The 16,543-nt window shown below is 37.3% G+C and overlaps 2 protein-coding genes across 4 annotated transcripts in view; one reads left to right on the top strand and one right to left on the bottom strand.

Moving 5' to 3' along the window:
* LOC132113097 (dihydrolipoyllysine-residue succinyltransferase component of 2-oxoglutarate dehydrogenase complex, mitochondrial-like) overlaps positions 1–1,577 on the bottom strand; it is a 58,073-nt gene extending 56,496 nt beyond the window's left edge. For all 3 annotated transcript variants that reach the window (XR_009425078.1, XM_059520922.1, XM_059520921.1), the window contains exon 1: positions 1,444–1,577. Coding sequence is in view for 2 of the 3 variants with exons in the window: in XM_059520922.1 (XP_059376905.1) it covers positions 1,444–1,506 (63 nt within the window). In the remaining variant the exon portion in view is untranslated. The remainder of the gene's footprint in view (positions 1–1,443) is intronic.
* Positions 1,578–3,278: 1,701 nt separating this feature from the next.
* On the top strand, positions 3,279–16,339 carry LOC132113323 (prospero homeobox protein 1-like). Its single transcript, XM_059521124.1, has 4 exons — positions 3,279–4,693; positions 7,257–7,364; positions 11,015–11,209; positions 15,580–16,339. Exons 1-4 carry the CDS (start codon positions 3,395–3,397, stop codon positions 15,745–15,747), a joined length of 1,770 nt encoding a protein of 589 aa, XP_059377107.1. The 5' UTR covers positions 3,279–3,394; the 3' UTR covers positions 15,748–16,339.
* Positions 16,340–16,543: the final 204 nt, after the last annotated feature.

The following is a 16,543-nucleotide window of genomic DNA, read 5'->3' as shown; positions in this document are numbered from 1 at the left end:
TTATATTAAAATAGAATACTTAATGTGATAATGCGTCCACATTTTATTGTTTTCATAAACTCTTTAGTAAATCTAATACTGTTATAGGCATTGGCACATCCAGCAAGAGTGCTATTGTACTGAATATCAGCACGGTTTCTTCCTCCACGTGTTCATTAAACTGCGCAGGGTATTTCTGACAAAACTATCCAATGATTTGTTTTACCTGTGCTCTGTGCTTTTTTGACAATAAGATTTAATTTAAAAATTTTTTTTCTAAAAAACGCAGATCTTTGGTAAAGAGAAAAAAATTGTGTGGGTGTGTGTGTGTGTGTGGGGGGGGGTGTTCATAACAATAATCCTGTAATGGGTTCATAATTCATACACAACAACCTTCAGATATTATTTTGTTTCCCAAACACGCATACAAACAATTCACACAACATTAAATCGCACATTCTAGAGTAAGAACAGAATAGACATTTACATAAAGCTTAATACGTTATCTGAAAATGATAAAAAAAAGCATACATTAATGCATAGTACAATTCTAGTAAAATTAGAAATTACTACAAATAAGATGTATGAGATGTTCAAATTAAACACACTTATTTCAAATATTTAAAATTCGAAAAGATGAAAGACTGACATATTATGAAATATTGTCCACTTATTGCGAGGATTAAAAAAATGCACCCACTATTTTTAAATCCAGGATCTGGGCACATTTTGGAAAAGCCAAGTTTAGAGTGGGAAAAACCATGTGTGTGTGCTAGAGAGAATCGAGGAGGCCTTCGAGCACAGAATATGTGCTGTGTGAGTATTACTTTAGATATGCTATCATTTCTGCTGTACGTATTAGACTCATAAAAATCTTTCACGAGCGCTTTGTGTTTGTTGTGCTGCAGCTCGATCACGTCTGTAGTGAAATGCCCTCACATCTCTGAATACTGTTATAATAAGAAGTTACAATAGGAGTTCAGATCAGACAGAACATCTGTCCTGTGGACACACATCTGTGCATTAAAGCTGCCACTGTCTGTGACCTCCTCAGTAATAACCCAACAGCAGCTGAAGACATAAGAACAACCCTGACTGTCTCTCGGACAGCACTCACCTGTTTGTGACAGCACACACAAAGCAAACACGAGCACTGGCAGTGCTCTAGATCTGTTATTACTCAGTGACAGCTCGATCACGTGATCACTCTGACAGCACACCTCACTCATGTACAGTGTCTGTTTAGAGCTTATCATATGACACACGAGAGGCTGAGGCTGATGAAGATGTAGATGAAGATGTAGATGAAGATGATGTAGATGTGATGAAAATGATGTAAACACACACTCTGTCTCTCTCTCGGTGTGTCCTGCTGCCCTTGGGCCCGCGGCCTACCGCTCCGCTGACGGTTAACGGTCTACCGGACCCCCCACCGCACACACAGCGGTCACACACACACATTACCTGACGCAGGGCGCTGATCGAGCGGCCGAGGCTCCAGGTGACACAGCGGGAACGGGACAACATGTCTTCGGGAGGACCGCACGCACCACAGCAACGGAAACAGCGCCGCCGCCAACCGGAAACTGCGCGGAGCATACCATGATGAGTCAGAGAGGGGTGAATGGAATGTACCATTAATTTGCCACTTGTGTTACTCGTGTATATATATATATATATATATATATATATATATATATATATATATATATATATATATATATTTATATATATATATATATATATATATTCGTTTTAGTGCAATCTTTAGAACAACGAACATACAATGGCAACAACATAACTTGCATCAAAATAAATATAATCATAAACAAAGAAATAAAAAAAGAAAATGAAATAAGAAAGCAACAAAAGCACATGTCCATAACAAGTACAGATAGTTACAAATTATTCAAATAATAGATTCAAGGCTTTATAACAATTAAAAAAAAATGTTCGCTTTGTTATTTCTTCTAATGTATAAAGTTAGTGACCTATTTCTACTGTAAAATGAGTAGTGTGTGTGTGTGTGTGTGTGTGTGTGTGTGTGTGTGTGTATATATATATATATATATTTCACTGCCCAGCCACATTTGTGGATGAAGAATTTCCCATATATAATTAGTAAATTTACCATATTCCTAATTTTTAAGTCAATTGTATACTCAGTATATATATATATATATATATATTTAAATATATATATATATATATATATATATATATATATATATATATATATATATATATATATATATATATACTGAGTATACAATTGACTTAAAAAATATATATTATATATATATATATAAATTACTAGCATACTTAATATTTTTATTTTATTATTTGTGGTTATTTTTTATGAGAAGCAGGAAGCTAACGCCTTATAGCTTATAATTCCAAAAACAAAAATTAACAAAACACTTAAATGAACGAAAATATATAATACATAACAAACAAAACAAACTTATTTAGACTTTGTGAAATATGATATAGATGTGACAATAGCGAAAGGTTCAAAGTAAAATTAAAATAAGGAGGCGCTCTTTCTAGTTATCCATGGGCATTCGTGTTCCGTTTCTGATTGGCTGGTATGTTAATGAAGGACGGCTCAGCCACGCCCACCTGACTGGACTGAGAGGAGAGCGCGCGCCGAGGACACACTGTCAGTCAAGCGTCTCCAGAGCAACAGGTAAGCCTCGTCATCTCCTGAAGTTTCTCTCATGTAACTGACGCTTTTATTGTCTAAGCTCTTTTTATATATATCTTTGCTATATGATCGGTGTCATTCTTAATTATAAAACTAATATGAAAAGTATAAACATATGAAACGACAGACAGAAGACACGCACTCAGATATTTAAGTAAGTTTCATATTCTTGTTAACATTGGACATTTACATTAAAAGTATGAAGAGAGTTAGAAACCGTATTCATATAAGCTATATTCAGATTAATATACAGAGAGCATTAGAAAAACAATATGTATTAATGTCACAAGAAGTTTTCATTGAAAACGAATGAAACGTGTTTATATATATATACACTTTTTTTCTTCTGTATTTTTAATGTTACTTGTTTTTTATAGAATTTCTGATTGATCCGTTTGTAGAGAAATCATAACGTGAAACAGTTTAAAAAAGTGAAACAGGATAATTTTAATATATAACAACAAAACACTGAATGAATATGAATATATGTTTGAATATTTTGCTCCATCGATCTTGCATACATTAATACAGTTGATAATAATGTAGGAACTACATATGAGGCTTAATGCAGAGTTGTAATGTATTGTAGGAGCTAGATATGAGGGCTTAATGCACAGTTATTGTAATGCCTAATTTATTTCAGTTTTTTTCTTCTTCATATAGCATTACAGATCAGCTATTTCTGAGGCTCATTATTGTGTGAAAAAGATGAACCTGAACCCGTCTGCACACAGCATGGACGGCAGCAAAGCCGAGCACTTGCTCCCTTGTTTCCGCAGAAGTGCGTTTGACGAGCCTCTGGCTTCCTACCACAGCGGCTCCATCATATCTCACCTCCTGCGTAAAACCCTTCACAATAAACTGAGCTCCCTGGACAACAACCTCCTTTACCTGCCCTCCGCAAACACCAGCGGGCTCGACCCCGAGTCCAACAGCACCGATGGTTTTGCTCAAGAGGAGCAGAGCAGAATGTCCTTCAAAGACGAGGATCTGTCTGTAAACGAGCACCTCCAAGCCAAGCGTGCCCGGGTGGAGAACATCATACGAGGCATGGCTGCTTCGCCCAACGCCGACAGAGAAGCGGAGAGCGAGAGCGAAGCCGTCCGCTGCAGAAGAGACCTCCTGAAGGAGAACAAACGCAAGCAGAGGCTCCCGCAGCACCAGGAGCCCAGTCAGTCCAACACCAAGACCAGCAAAGACCAGGAGTGCCACAGACTCAAGGAGCAGCTCCAAAGCATGCAGCGGCTCCTGCATCAGCTCCAGGAGAAGATCTCGCACGTGCACGACCAGAGTTACTCGGAGAACGAGGAACGGGAAGATGCGAGGTCAGAGCACTCGAGTCTGAGGCTGGATGGGGGGTACAAAGACCAAGTCAAAGTGGAAACCAGTGGTTTGGGCTCCGACACGGCGATGAAGAACCTCAAAGAGACTCTGAAATGCGAGCTGACCAGGACTGTGAGCGAAAGCATCGATGCGGTCTTCAAGAAGCTCTCCACGACTCTCGTAAATCAGTCATCCCCGTGCCACAGTCCGGACTGCTCGGGAACCGAGAAGCGGATCCCAGAAGATTCCCCTTTGGATCTGTCGGATTCTGAGGAAAACGTCAAGAGCAGGCACTGCTTTGAGAGCCACGTCCCGGAGCACCAGACCGAAGCCTTGTCCCTAGTGGTGCGGAAACCTTCCCTGAGCCAGGCTGTGAAGAGGCCTTTCCCGCTGCACCAGACGCCCTTCCAGATGGGCTACAGCGCTCCTCTGCACGACAGCCAGATCCTGGAGCACCTGCTGAAGTACGGCCCTCACTCCTCCTTCTGTCTGGAGAGGCCCTCGCCGGACTCCATGGAGCGTCCCTGGGAAACCCTGGCCATGAGATCCAAGCTGAGCTCGGGGCATCTGGGTCAGCACCAGACGGGACTGGTGTCGGTGGACGCGCTCTGCCTTCCTCACGTCAAGATGGAGTGTGGAGACCTGCAGAGCATGACTGAGAGGAGCTCCTTCATGACCCTCAATATATCCTTTCTGTCTAGCATTGCATGCAAAAATGATCATTCTGTCATCGTTTACTCCAAACCTGTAGCACACTGTATTTAATGGGCAATTCATCATTATTAACTAGCTGCTTATTAGAATGCATCTGTGTCCCTGGAGCACAGAAGCAGTCATAAGTAGTCTCTGGGGTATATTTGTAGCAATAGTCAACAATACCTTCTATAAGACAAAAATTTTTCTTTTAAGCCAAAAATCATTAGGATATTAAGTAAAGATTATGTTCATGAAGATATTTTGTAAATGTCCTACTGTAAATATATCAAAACTTAATGTTTGATTAGTAATATGCATTGCTAAGAACTTCATCTGAACAACTTTAAAGGTGATTTTCTCAATATTTAGATATTTTTGCTCCCTCAGATTCCAGATTTTCAAATAGTTGCATCTCAGACAAATATTGTCCTCCTCACAAACCAGACATCAATGGAGAGATGATTTATTCAGCTTTCAGATGATTTGAGCCTCATGACTGCTTTAGTGCTCCAGGGTCACTAATGACATTGGCTGTATAGTAGTACTTATAAAGCACATATTAATGCCTTATTCTGCATGACCATGTTTTAGATCCATATATCCAACCCAAACCTAAACTAATTATTCATAAGCAGTTTATTAAGGCAAAAGTAATAGTTTATAAATAGTTAATAGTAAGAAATAGTCCCCAAATTATAATATGTGACCTTTTTTCCTTCTGAGGAACATAGAAGATGCTGTTACGAGAAATGTTTCAGTGTTTTTTAGTCTGCACAGTGGAAGTAATGTCTAAGAACATCGTAATACTTAATATCATCACTGTATTAGGGTGAACTGTCCCTTTAATACCAAAACACCACAAAAAATGTCAAAAACAATTCAATTAAATTATAAATTCAAGAGGAAAATATTGTTGCTCAGAAGTCGCTCTTTCATATCTCATAAGAGTTCTTCGTTTTTTGAAGTATGTTTTTTTCCCTCAGATATTTATTCTGCAATTCATTAGTAAAAATAAAAATGGTAACACTTACTTACACTTACAGATTAGTTAATGCATTAACTAACAATGAACAAACTATTCTAAAGTGTTTATTAATATCGGTTAATGCAAGCAAATAGAAATACATGCATTGATTGTTTGTTTGTGTCAGTTCACAGCGATTAATAAATGCTGTAGAAGATTGCTCACTGATCGTTCTTGTGAACTCATTTAGTTCACTAATGTTAAGTGTTTCATGAAAACAGACACAGATGAGTCAGAGTTGTCATACAGTGTGATTACAGAGTTATAAATGAGTGTGGAGAGCACGGATCAGAAGTGTTTGAGAAACAGTGCAGTCTTTCAGAAACCGTAAGAAACACTGTCGAGATCCGAGGAGAAACATCTCTATTGAATCTTCATTTACTGATTTTTCTCTCCTATATCTACAGTATCATAAAGATTTTTTCCATGCGAATGTGTTTCAGGAGTCAGAGGAAGGCTCTTTATTCTGTGGACTGTGTTCTTTGTTTAGCTTCAGCTGCTTTTGAAAAATCCCCCTCTTTGTTTAGTTTTTATTTAATATATAGTAGTTAACATTGAGATATTGCTGAACACACCAGCAGCTCTCGAGCTCGGCGAACAATCGCTGAATTGAGTGCAGCGCTGAGCAGTTCCACTCACGCAGACTTCAAGGAGAATTTCTGCTTTGATCTCGGTAACCCCAAAGAAAATTGTAGCATCTTCTTTAATCTGGGCTCGGTAATGACTTTAAGTCCAGGAAAAGACAAATAAAAAGGAATACAAGGCTTTGATAAGAATTGTTAGGAACAAAAGCCAATTTTCAAAGGCAGAAAAAGCAACAGTTTCTCTTCTGGAAACTCTCTGATTTTAGACTTGAAAAGGTGCGGAACATGTTTCTGCTCTCTGGATGTGATTGGAGTGGATGAGAGAGGTCACTGTTGGTTGTTTGTGAAAAGCAGGCTCTCAGCCGTCATTATATACCATCATCAATGCTCAGAGTGTCCTATGTGAATGTGACGAAATCACTGCATGCAGAAAGCTTGGCTTTTAAACATCATTAGATTTATATAATACGCTTCGGAAATTATTTCAGTACTGTGGCTCTTGTTGAGGCAGAACGATTGTCTCATTCAAAACGAAGGGTTAGTAATAGATTGCATAGATGCAGTTGATGTGGAGACGCTTTTCTAGCATCGTTTGCTTGTGAACTCGCAAACTGTGGCTCTGTTTTAAGAAAGAAACTTTGAAAATAAAGGGCGTAAGCTGATCTCTCCATCCTTGCCTACAGGAAGATATATGGAGCAAACTAAGTCAAGTCCTTAATCTAATTGTTCTAGGAAGAACATGCTGTCGTGTCTTAATCGACACAGCGCTGTTCAGTTCGACCGATGGATTGGACATATTGATGCTCATTTGTTTGGGGACGTGTTAATGCTGTTTGATTGTTAAAATGCAGGTGAGCTCTGTGAGTTGATTTATACATGAAGGGTGAGCCGCTTTGATCGCCAGATCTTCAAAGAAGGTTTTTGAGGCCTTGACTCTCCTCACATCCAGGAAGGTCTGAGCCCAAACCATCTGAAGAAAGCCAAGCTGATGTTCTTCTACACACGCTACCCGAGCTCCAATCTGCTCAAGAACTTCTTCCCTGATGTCAAGGTCTGAATCTCTCTCTGTTAATGCTAATGTTTCACACACAGGCCTGTTTCCTTTAGGTCTTTTATATCTTGTGTATTTCTGCTCGCACTAAAGTGATCTTAATAGGACAATCTGTTCATCTGTTTAATATGATAAATATTCTAAATATCACTTTTTATTTTATATATATATATATATATATATATATATTTTTTTTTTTTATTTATTTTTTTTTTTTTTTTAATATGAATTGTCTTATTTATTATTATTCACAAATATTTTCTATCCTAATAAACAGTTACGATCTGGGGTCAAAGCTACCTGATTATTTGAATAAATAATATTTGTAAATAATTAAATATTATTAATATTATTTAAGAACAATAAATAAGATGATATTCACCCAGTTAATCAGTGCATTGATAAGAGTTTGGATGGTAACGGATTGTTTACTTGTGAATTCAGAAATATGGGTTCTGTTGCTTTGGGAAGAATACGGCATATGAACATTTATTTAGACGCTTGAGCAAATATTCCTGAATGTTGGGGTGGCAATTCCTGAATTGCTGGTTTAACCATAGACAAAGTTAAAAGAGGAGTTTCTCAAGTCAGCAAAAGGAGACAAAAGAGGCGGCGGAGAGGAGCACAACCTCCTCTATTCAGCGTTAACCCTTCAGCTCGCCAGCTTTCAGCACACACAATAGCAGAGCGCTGAGCGCAGGACAGGCCCTACAACAACACACACGTCCTGTGAGTGCGTGACGTGTCCTGAGGCACAAGTGTTGTGATGAGTCCACACAACAGGACAGATCTGAGCGCTCGCCTGTTATCTCATGAATCCCTGTTGAACACGTAGAGTCAGGGTTTCTTTTTTTTTTCGTTTATACACATTAACTTTCAAATACTAGTGCAGTGACCAGACACTGAAGCATCTCTGTTAGATTAGTGATACACACACATATATATATATACACCATCTGAAAGCTGAATAAATCATATTTCCATTGATCTATCCAAATGGATTTGTTAGGAGGACAATATTTGGACGAGATACAACTATTTGAAAATCTGACGGAGCAATAAAATCTAAATATTGAGAAAATCATCTTTAAAGTTTTCCAAATGAAGTTCTTAGCAATGCATATTACTAATCAACAATTAAGTTTTGATATATTTATGATAGTAAGTTTACAAACTATCTTCATGGAGCATGATCTTTACTTAATATCCTAATGACTTTATCATAAAAGAAAAATCATAATTTTGACTCGTACAATGTATTTTTGTCTATTGCTTCAAATATACCCCAGTGACTACTTTTGTGCTCCAGGGTCACAAATCTTAAATATGTACTTGCTAAGTACCATGAATTATTACATATTATATAATTACTAACCCTAAGTCAAAGCCTTAAGCGCTACATTGTATAGCATTATGGTTCACTTAGATTCTGTGTCTTGTAATAAAATGCACATAGTTGAAGAAACGTAAATTTGGAAACCAGTAAATTTTTGAAAGTGACCTAAGTTACTAGTAAATGACCTCAGACAGCAAATATCACTAAACCACATCCTAGTGATAATTTAGTGTGAGGAAACTCAGTGTGTGGTTGTGACTGAATTACTGAGCTTGAGAAAACCTATGTAAGTCTGAACATGAATTATTACTGATGAAGCCTAGATGATAAATCATCTTTCTAGAAAACTATCTTTTTTAAGTGTACATGAAGCACAGTAAAACTGCTAGACTTTTATATGTAACCAATTCAAATACAGTTAAAATCACTGAACTGTCCTCTGAGGAACCCCAAATGTTCTTACTGGTGTATTACATGTTTATTTGAGAATAAAGGGGAAATGTTGTAGATTTGGAAATTCTCTCTGGGTACTTTTTGCCTTTTTACATTTTACATAAATTTATTCTAAATACTCTTTAATTTTAATAGGAAAAGTATTTTACTATTAATTTTTTTTTTTTAAATGTTTACTATTAATTTTAATTTTAAAAGTATAATTTCGAATTAATTATTAATTTCTAATTAATAATATTTATAAAACTTTAACAAATTAATAATTTATTAACATTTCCATGATCATAGGCCCCTAAAAGTTTTTTAAATTATTTTTTTATTTTTATTATTATTATTATTATTGGTGGTGATGTAAAAATTGGTGGTTAAAAATGTAATAAAATTAAAATTCTTAAATATTTTACTGTTAAAATTAAAATGTGGAAGAGAAAGTGTGATATTCCTTAAAATAAACCTTTAATAATTGTATTATTATTATTATTATTCTTACACCAAAACAATGGTGTAAAAAGAATATTAACTCAGAAATTGCTAGAAAATTCCAAGGAAATGGCAACTAACACTTTAAACAAATTAAACATTAATAGTGAAACTGTCTTGTTAAACATACCTCAACAATATGTTATTGAAAAATCAAAGTGTACTTGAAGTACATTCTACATTAAAATTGTATTATTTACTTACAGACTTACATAAAATTTATATTTCCTATAGTTTACAGCAAACTATAGAAATAAGTGACTTCAAACCATTTTTTATCTGCTGAAAATACTCATTTTGGCCACCACTGTATGTCCCTACAACAGTGTAGCATAAAGTATAGAACGATACAAATCCATGACGTTTAAGGAAGCGAATGATACTCAAATAAGGCAGAAAACAATCTCCCAGTGCATCAGGATGACTGCAGAAGACACACGTGGAGGTCTGTGAACACTGGTCTCCTGTGAGACCCCTGAGATCTGAGCGTCACCCTTCGGTGGGAAGTCACAGCACACAAAGCCTGGGATAATCCCAGTGTCCGATCCCATTCCCGTCAGCTGAAGTCACTCAGAAGGACGTCTCGCGCTCTGCTGTTTCTCACACTCTGCGTGAAGAAGCGTCTTTGAGCCCCTGGGCAGGTGTTAGCTCTCTCTGCCCCTGTGTTGTCGGATGAGCAGTTATAATAACAGGGCTGATGGGAAGACAGAGAGAAACACTACAGCTGATTAAACAGACATGTGTTGCTGAAAATAGTTTAGAAAAAGCAAATGCTTTACACCATCATTGCAAGAATAAGAACAATAACAATCTACTTATTTACTTTTTTTAGCACCACTAGAGAGATTACTCAGTTATAAGCTTCAACCCACAGTCAAACCAAAATGTATTCAGACACCTTCAACATTTTTCACATTACATCACAGTTTATTCACTATAGTTTAGAAAATGGTAATAAAATATGACGAGAACTCAAGAGTTGAACTGTGTCAGAACAGATTAATGTCAGATAACTTTGATAGAAAACTTTCTTATGGGTTCGGTTGAGTCAGCTGTTAAATTTAATTACACAATTAGATAAAACCAATTTAGCTCAACCATTTACCAAGCAATGCTTCACTTTGTCCAGTCTGTGGTGTAAAAGATCGCATTAGCAATTCAAGATAAAACACTGTATGGTGTCGTTTTTGGGATTGATATGTCACTCACAGTTTACTTTATTTCGCTATTCTCAATTACATAAATTAACTATAGTGTCCTGCACCAACCAAAAAAATTATATCGGGTGTCTGAATAATTTTTGGTTTGACTGTATGAATCAACATATGGATGGTGTTTTTGTTGTTCTTTGACATTAACATTCATCTGACACTGTTTTCAGTTCAATCGCTGCATCACGTCTCAGCTGATCAAGTGGTTCAGTAACTTCAGAGAGTTCTACTACATCCAGATGGAGAAGTTCGCTCGTCAGGCCATCATAGACGGCGTGAATGATGTCAAAGACATATCTGTCACCAGAGAGTCCGAGCTCTTCCGCTCCCTCAACATGCACTACAACAAAGCCAACGACTTCCAGGTACATACACCTCTACACGAGTCGCCATGTCGCAGAGCAAATACGTACATATAAATAATATAATAATTTATGTTTGCTAGAACTAAGTAGGCCCAGTCAAAATCTGAATATACTGCCTTGACTTTCTGTGGAATGGATGTCAACATGGTGAGATGTGTTAAACAGCTGAGAGAATTACAGTCTTGGCATGATCAAATGAGCTGAATTAAAGCAATATTCTAGTACGAGTAAACTTCAGACAGCATTTGTTATATAATGTTGATTATTTTTTTAATCTCCAAGGTTAGAAGTGACACTGTGAACTCAGTTTAGGTTTTAAAAAAGTACATATTTATTATTTAAAAATGAATTATTCTGTTATAACCTGTCTTTACAGCTGTTTAAATTCTCATTTTCATGTTTATTTCAGGGTTTACGGCATTGAGTAGTCATATAGTAGTAAAACTGGATATAACTTTAGAAATGGTTTTCAAATTATTATCACACTAAAAGAATATGTATACTTTGTGCATTTTGTGGCTATACTATTGAAATATTGACTATCTATCCTTCTTTCTGATGTGGAAGTAAGCTGTTTTCTGTAAATGTGCAAGACATCTGGTTCATTAGCCGCCGTATGGAAATAATGAGAAGAATAACAACGCGCGGTAAACAGTAAAACTGGTTGCACAATAAACCAGTGTTCATAATTAAGATAATACATTGTAATAATATGGCAAGACAAATCAATTTTCAATATAAAGCAGCTAAACAAGCTGTTTTGCACAGGTAAAAATAGCTGGAAGCGGATGAGACCGGAAGCCAGGACCATAAAATTTACAAATGGTTACAAAAAAGCTGGATATTGATGTCTACATATTTGCTTCTTTTAATTTAATTGCTAATAGCTCAATGTAAATAGATTTTTGCTTCTTTTTTTTTTTTTTTAGGAATGCATGAGCCAAAATTAATTCAGTGTAGTAATCATTATTAACCATAAATGCTGTCGACTGAGCTTAATGGACACTGAACCTGGTTGCTTAAATGAACATGCAAAAGTCATGAATGCTGATCTGCATCATGTCATGCTGGTGTGTTGGTGATCCCAACAAGGCTTCTCAACCAGCTACACATTATGATGAATTTTAGCTGGTAATCTGGCATAAACAAGCCTGGACTGGCCAGCTGTCCTCGCTCTGACCTGTGTGTGGAGCTGCACCTGTAGCTGCCCGGCCGTAGACCCCATTATCCCAGAGTCCGGCTCTGCTGCCTCAAACTGTGGGAAGAGGAAGCTGCAGCATCTGCTAAAACAACTTGAGATTACGGCCAGGCCACGCCTGAATGCCGTTTGGATTGCTACTGATGCGAAAGAAGCCAGAAATCCCAAGAGTGGCGGGCCGGACGATGGGAATGAGCGGAGACAGTTGTCTTTACCTCAGCACCAAGACATTCCTTTCCCAGGGCTCGCTTTTGTGTCTGGAGGTGCACGAGAGACAAACGTGTCAACAGTGAGCGGAGCTACTCTTGGGGAAATAATGCCAGTGGATAGATCCACTCTCACACCCAAGCCGGGTCCTTCAAAGGGTGTGAAGCGCTGCCTGAATTCCTGCGATGGGAACCGGGTTCTTTCATGCATTTTCCGAGCAGTTAAGTTCGAAGCAACAGGCTGCAAAAAATCAAAGCGTTCATCCACAGTACTCTCCTAATGATTCTGACATTGTATTTGCTTTATTGCCACTGTGAACAAAGAAGCGTTGCACATACAACGAGAGTATTAAAGATCCTGCGTTGAGATCAAGGGCCTGACAATGTTGACTCGGGCAGTAAGTGTGCGTGATGCTTCACATCGCCGTACTCTATCAGCCGTTGGAAGGAAATGCACAGATCTCAACACTGACCTCAGTCACTGAGGCTGAGCTGCAGCTACAGCTGTCTCTTGTGTGTTCTGGGTGGTTGTTGCTAAGGCATTCTAGGTGGTTACTAATGTGTTGTTAGGTGGTTTCTAGGCTAGTGTGTTCTGGGTGGTTGTTGCTAAGGCATTCTAGGTGGTTACTAATGTGTTGTTAGGTGGTTTCTAGGCTAGTGTGTTCTGGGTGGTTGTTAAGTGATAGCCAGGGCATTCTAGCTGGTTGCAAAGGTGTTGTTCAATTAAATTCAATTAAATTTGTATACCGCTTTCCATGATACCAATCGTTGCAAAGCAGCTTTACAGAAAATATTCATGTTTCTACATTATATTTAGGAATAGGTTATTAGTGGTGACTATGGCAGAAATGTAAAGTAAGAATCATTCAGTTGACACATGACAGTTGACAAATGACACATAATCAAACAGACGGTGAACACTATTAAGTGCAATGATTATATGTTGTGATCGTGATAAAACATTGCGATTAAGCAATATTTGGTAGTTTTATATGTTTTTCCAGTGTTACCATCATCTGAGGTCTTCTGGGGGGTTGGCATTATCTTATCTCAGGAGTTCGCTCATCCCAGATCTTCCTAAGGGGTGGATCCAGACTGAAGCTTGTGTAATTCCTAGTTGCCTCAGGATGCAATCCCGAAATGTACGAAATGTGAAAAAGCTCAACGTCCTTTAGTGGACTTTGCTATCCTGGGAACTACCAAGAGTCCAGAGTTTTGCAACCTTAGGGAGCGTGATTGATCATAGTGTTCTAGAAGATTAGTTAGGTACGCAGGAGCTAGACCGTTAAGGGCCTTATAAGTAAGTAGTAATATTTTGTAACTGATAAGGAACTTAATAGGTATCCAGTGCAGAGACTGTTAAATTGGGGTTATATGATCAATTTTTCTTGACCTGGTAAGGCCGCTGCATTTTGGACTACCTGTAGCTTGTTTATTGAAGAAGCAGGACAACCACGTAGAAGTGCATTACAATAGTCCAGTCTAGAGGTCATGGATGCATGAACTAGCTTTTCTGCATCAGAAACAGACAACATGTTTCGTAGCTTGGCAATGTTTCTAAGATGGAAGAATGCAGTTTTGGTAACGTGAGAAATTTGATTTTCAAAAGACAAGTTGCTGGCTAATATAACACCCAGATTTTTGACTGTAGAGGAAGTAACAGTACATCAATCTAGATGCAAATTGTAATCCAAGAGATTCTGTGTACTGTTTTTTTTTTTTTTTGGTCCAATAAGTAATATCTCTGTCTTATCTGAATTTAATAGGAGAAGATTATTGGTCATCCAATCTTTTACATTTTAACACACTCTGTTAGCTTAGATAATAGTTTAATCTGGTTTTGTTGATATATATATAGTTGATTATCATCAGCATAACAGTGGAAACTAATCCCAGCTTTTCTAATAACATTACCAAGGGGCAACATGTATACTGAAAGTAGCAGAGGGCCTAGGACAGATCCTTGCAGCACTCAATATTTTACTGGTGATAATTGAGGTGATTCCCCATTTAAATAAACAAAGTGGTAGTTATCGCACATATAGGATCTAAACCATCTCAAAGCCTGCCCTTGAATACCTGTATAGTTTTGTAATCGATCTATGAGTATGTCATGATCTGTAGTGTTAAATGCTGCACTAATCATTAGGTAAAACTAGCAATGAGATGCAGCCTTGATCTGACGCAAGAAGCAAGTCATTTATAATTTTAAAAAGTGCCATTTATTTGCTATGATGTCAGACTTAACCTAAAGATAACAACAAGTTAATAATATTGAGAAGTGTTGTTAGGTGGCTTCTAGGTTAGTGTTTTCTGGGTGGTTGTTTAGTGGTTGCTAGGGCATTCTTGGTTGCCTGTGTGATTGCTAATGCACAGTTAGGTGGTTTCTAAACTAATGTGTTCTGGGTGGTTGTTAAAGCATTTTATGTTGTTGCTAGGGTTTTCTGGGTGGTTGCTAGGTGTTATTATGTGGTTTCTAGGTTAGCGTGTTCTGGGTGGTTGTTAGATGGTTGCTAGATCATTATTGGTTGCCTGAGTAATAGCTTATGCAGAGTTAGGTGGTTTCTAAACTAATGTGTTTTGGGTGGAAGTTAAAGCATTTTAGGTTGTTGCTAGGGTTCTTTCTATGCTAGTGTGTTCTGGGTTTGCTGTTGGGTGGTTGCTAAGGCATTCTGGGTGGCTGTTAGGTGGTTGCTAGGGTATTCTGGGTGGTTGTTAGGTGATTGCTGTTTTCTGGTAAAAATGGTGTGTCTAATCACTTAGTACAGTATCGGCAGACTCTCATTAACACGCATGATCTGAGGAATCACTCATTTCTGGAGCTCAAACGCTGCACTTACACACTCGCTGATAGGGATTTCATCACATCACTATAAGCACTAGTACTAGTGAGGATTAACTAACAGCACTAATTATGGCTGTGTGTAGTGTTTCAGTCATTGATATGTGTTGTTAATGTCCGTCAGGTTCCAGACAGGTTCCTGGAGGTTGCTGAAGTCACTCTTCAGGAGTTCTTTAGTGCCATTTCCCTCTCCAAAGACTCGGACCCCTCCTGGAAGAAAGCCATCTACAAAGTCATCTGCAAACTGGACAGCGATGTTCCTGAGGATTTCAAATCAACTTCCTACCTGTAAACAGAGAGCACCACCTACAGGATGCTTCATGTGTGGACTCATGCTGTTCATTTATCGTAAGCATCAATCATAAATGTTCCTTTTTATAAGTCAATTGTCAGCTTTAGATGAAAAATAAAAAAAATATTTTGCTGTTGACTGAAATGCGTGTGTACGCCAGCAAGTTTGTTTCATGTTGTCTTTGGAATAGGCTTGTTTATTAATAGTTTGGATTTGGGGTTTTAATGTAATATATTTTGATTTCATAATGCCACTGTAGACAAAAGTGTGCTGTGTTTTTTGTTCAGATGTTCCAAGCTATGAAAAGCAGTTATAATTTGTGTTTTAATGTGGATTTGACTGTTGCGTTTCAGATGTGGGGTGTCTCATGAAACATCTGTAATAATGATTTTAAAAAGATGTAAATAAGTATAATTTAGCTGTATATTAAGTGAAATATTGACATTTACAGATAAAAACATTATATTGCATGTAAAAGCAGTTCCCTCAAATTTTGACAATATACTTATTTATCATGTACGTTAGTTTGCATACTATTGTTTATCATTATATCTAGCAGTGTGTGGTTTTCCATTTCATAATAAAATATTCATATTGTAGCAGTTTTATATTGTATGTTTTTATGGTTCAGATATTATACTTTCTTTAAATATAAATAAATAATTTACAAAAAAAAAATAAATAAATAAAATAAAATTCTGCCATTATTTCCTCAGTCTTATCACAATCCAAATCTGCATGCTGTTTTTCCATGCAAGAATTGTACAAATGTAGCAAAAAGAACTTTAAAACGATT

Source organism: Carassius carassius, chromosome 32, assembly GCF_963082965.1.
Source record: "Carassius carassius chromosome 32, fCarCar2.1, whole genome shotgun sequence".
Taxonomy (NCBI): domain Eukaryota; kingdom Metazoa; phylum Chordata; class Actinopteri; order Cypriniformes; family Cyprinidae; genus Carassius; species Carassius carassius.
Note: the sequence above shows the minus strand (reverse complement) of the source record. Positions and strands in the feature narration are given on the sequence as shown.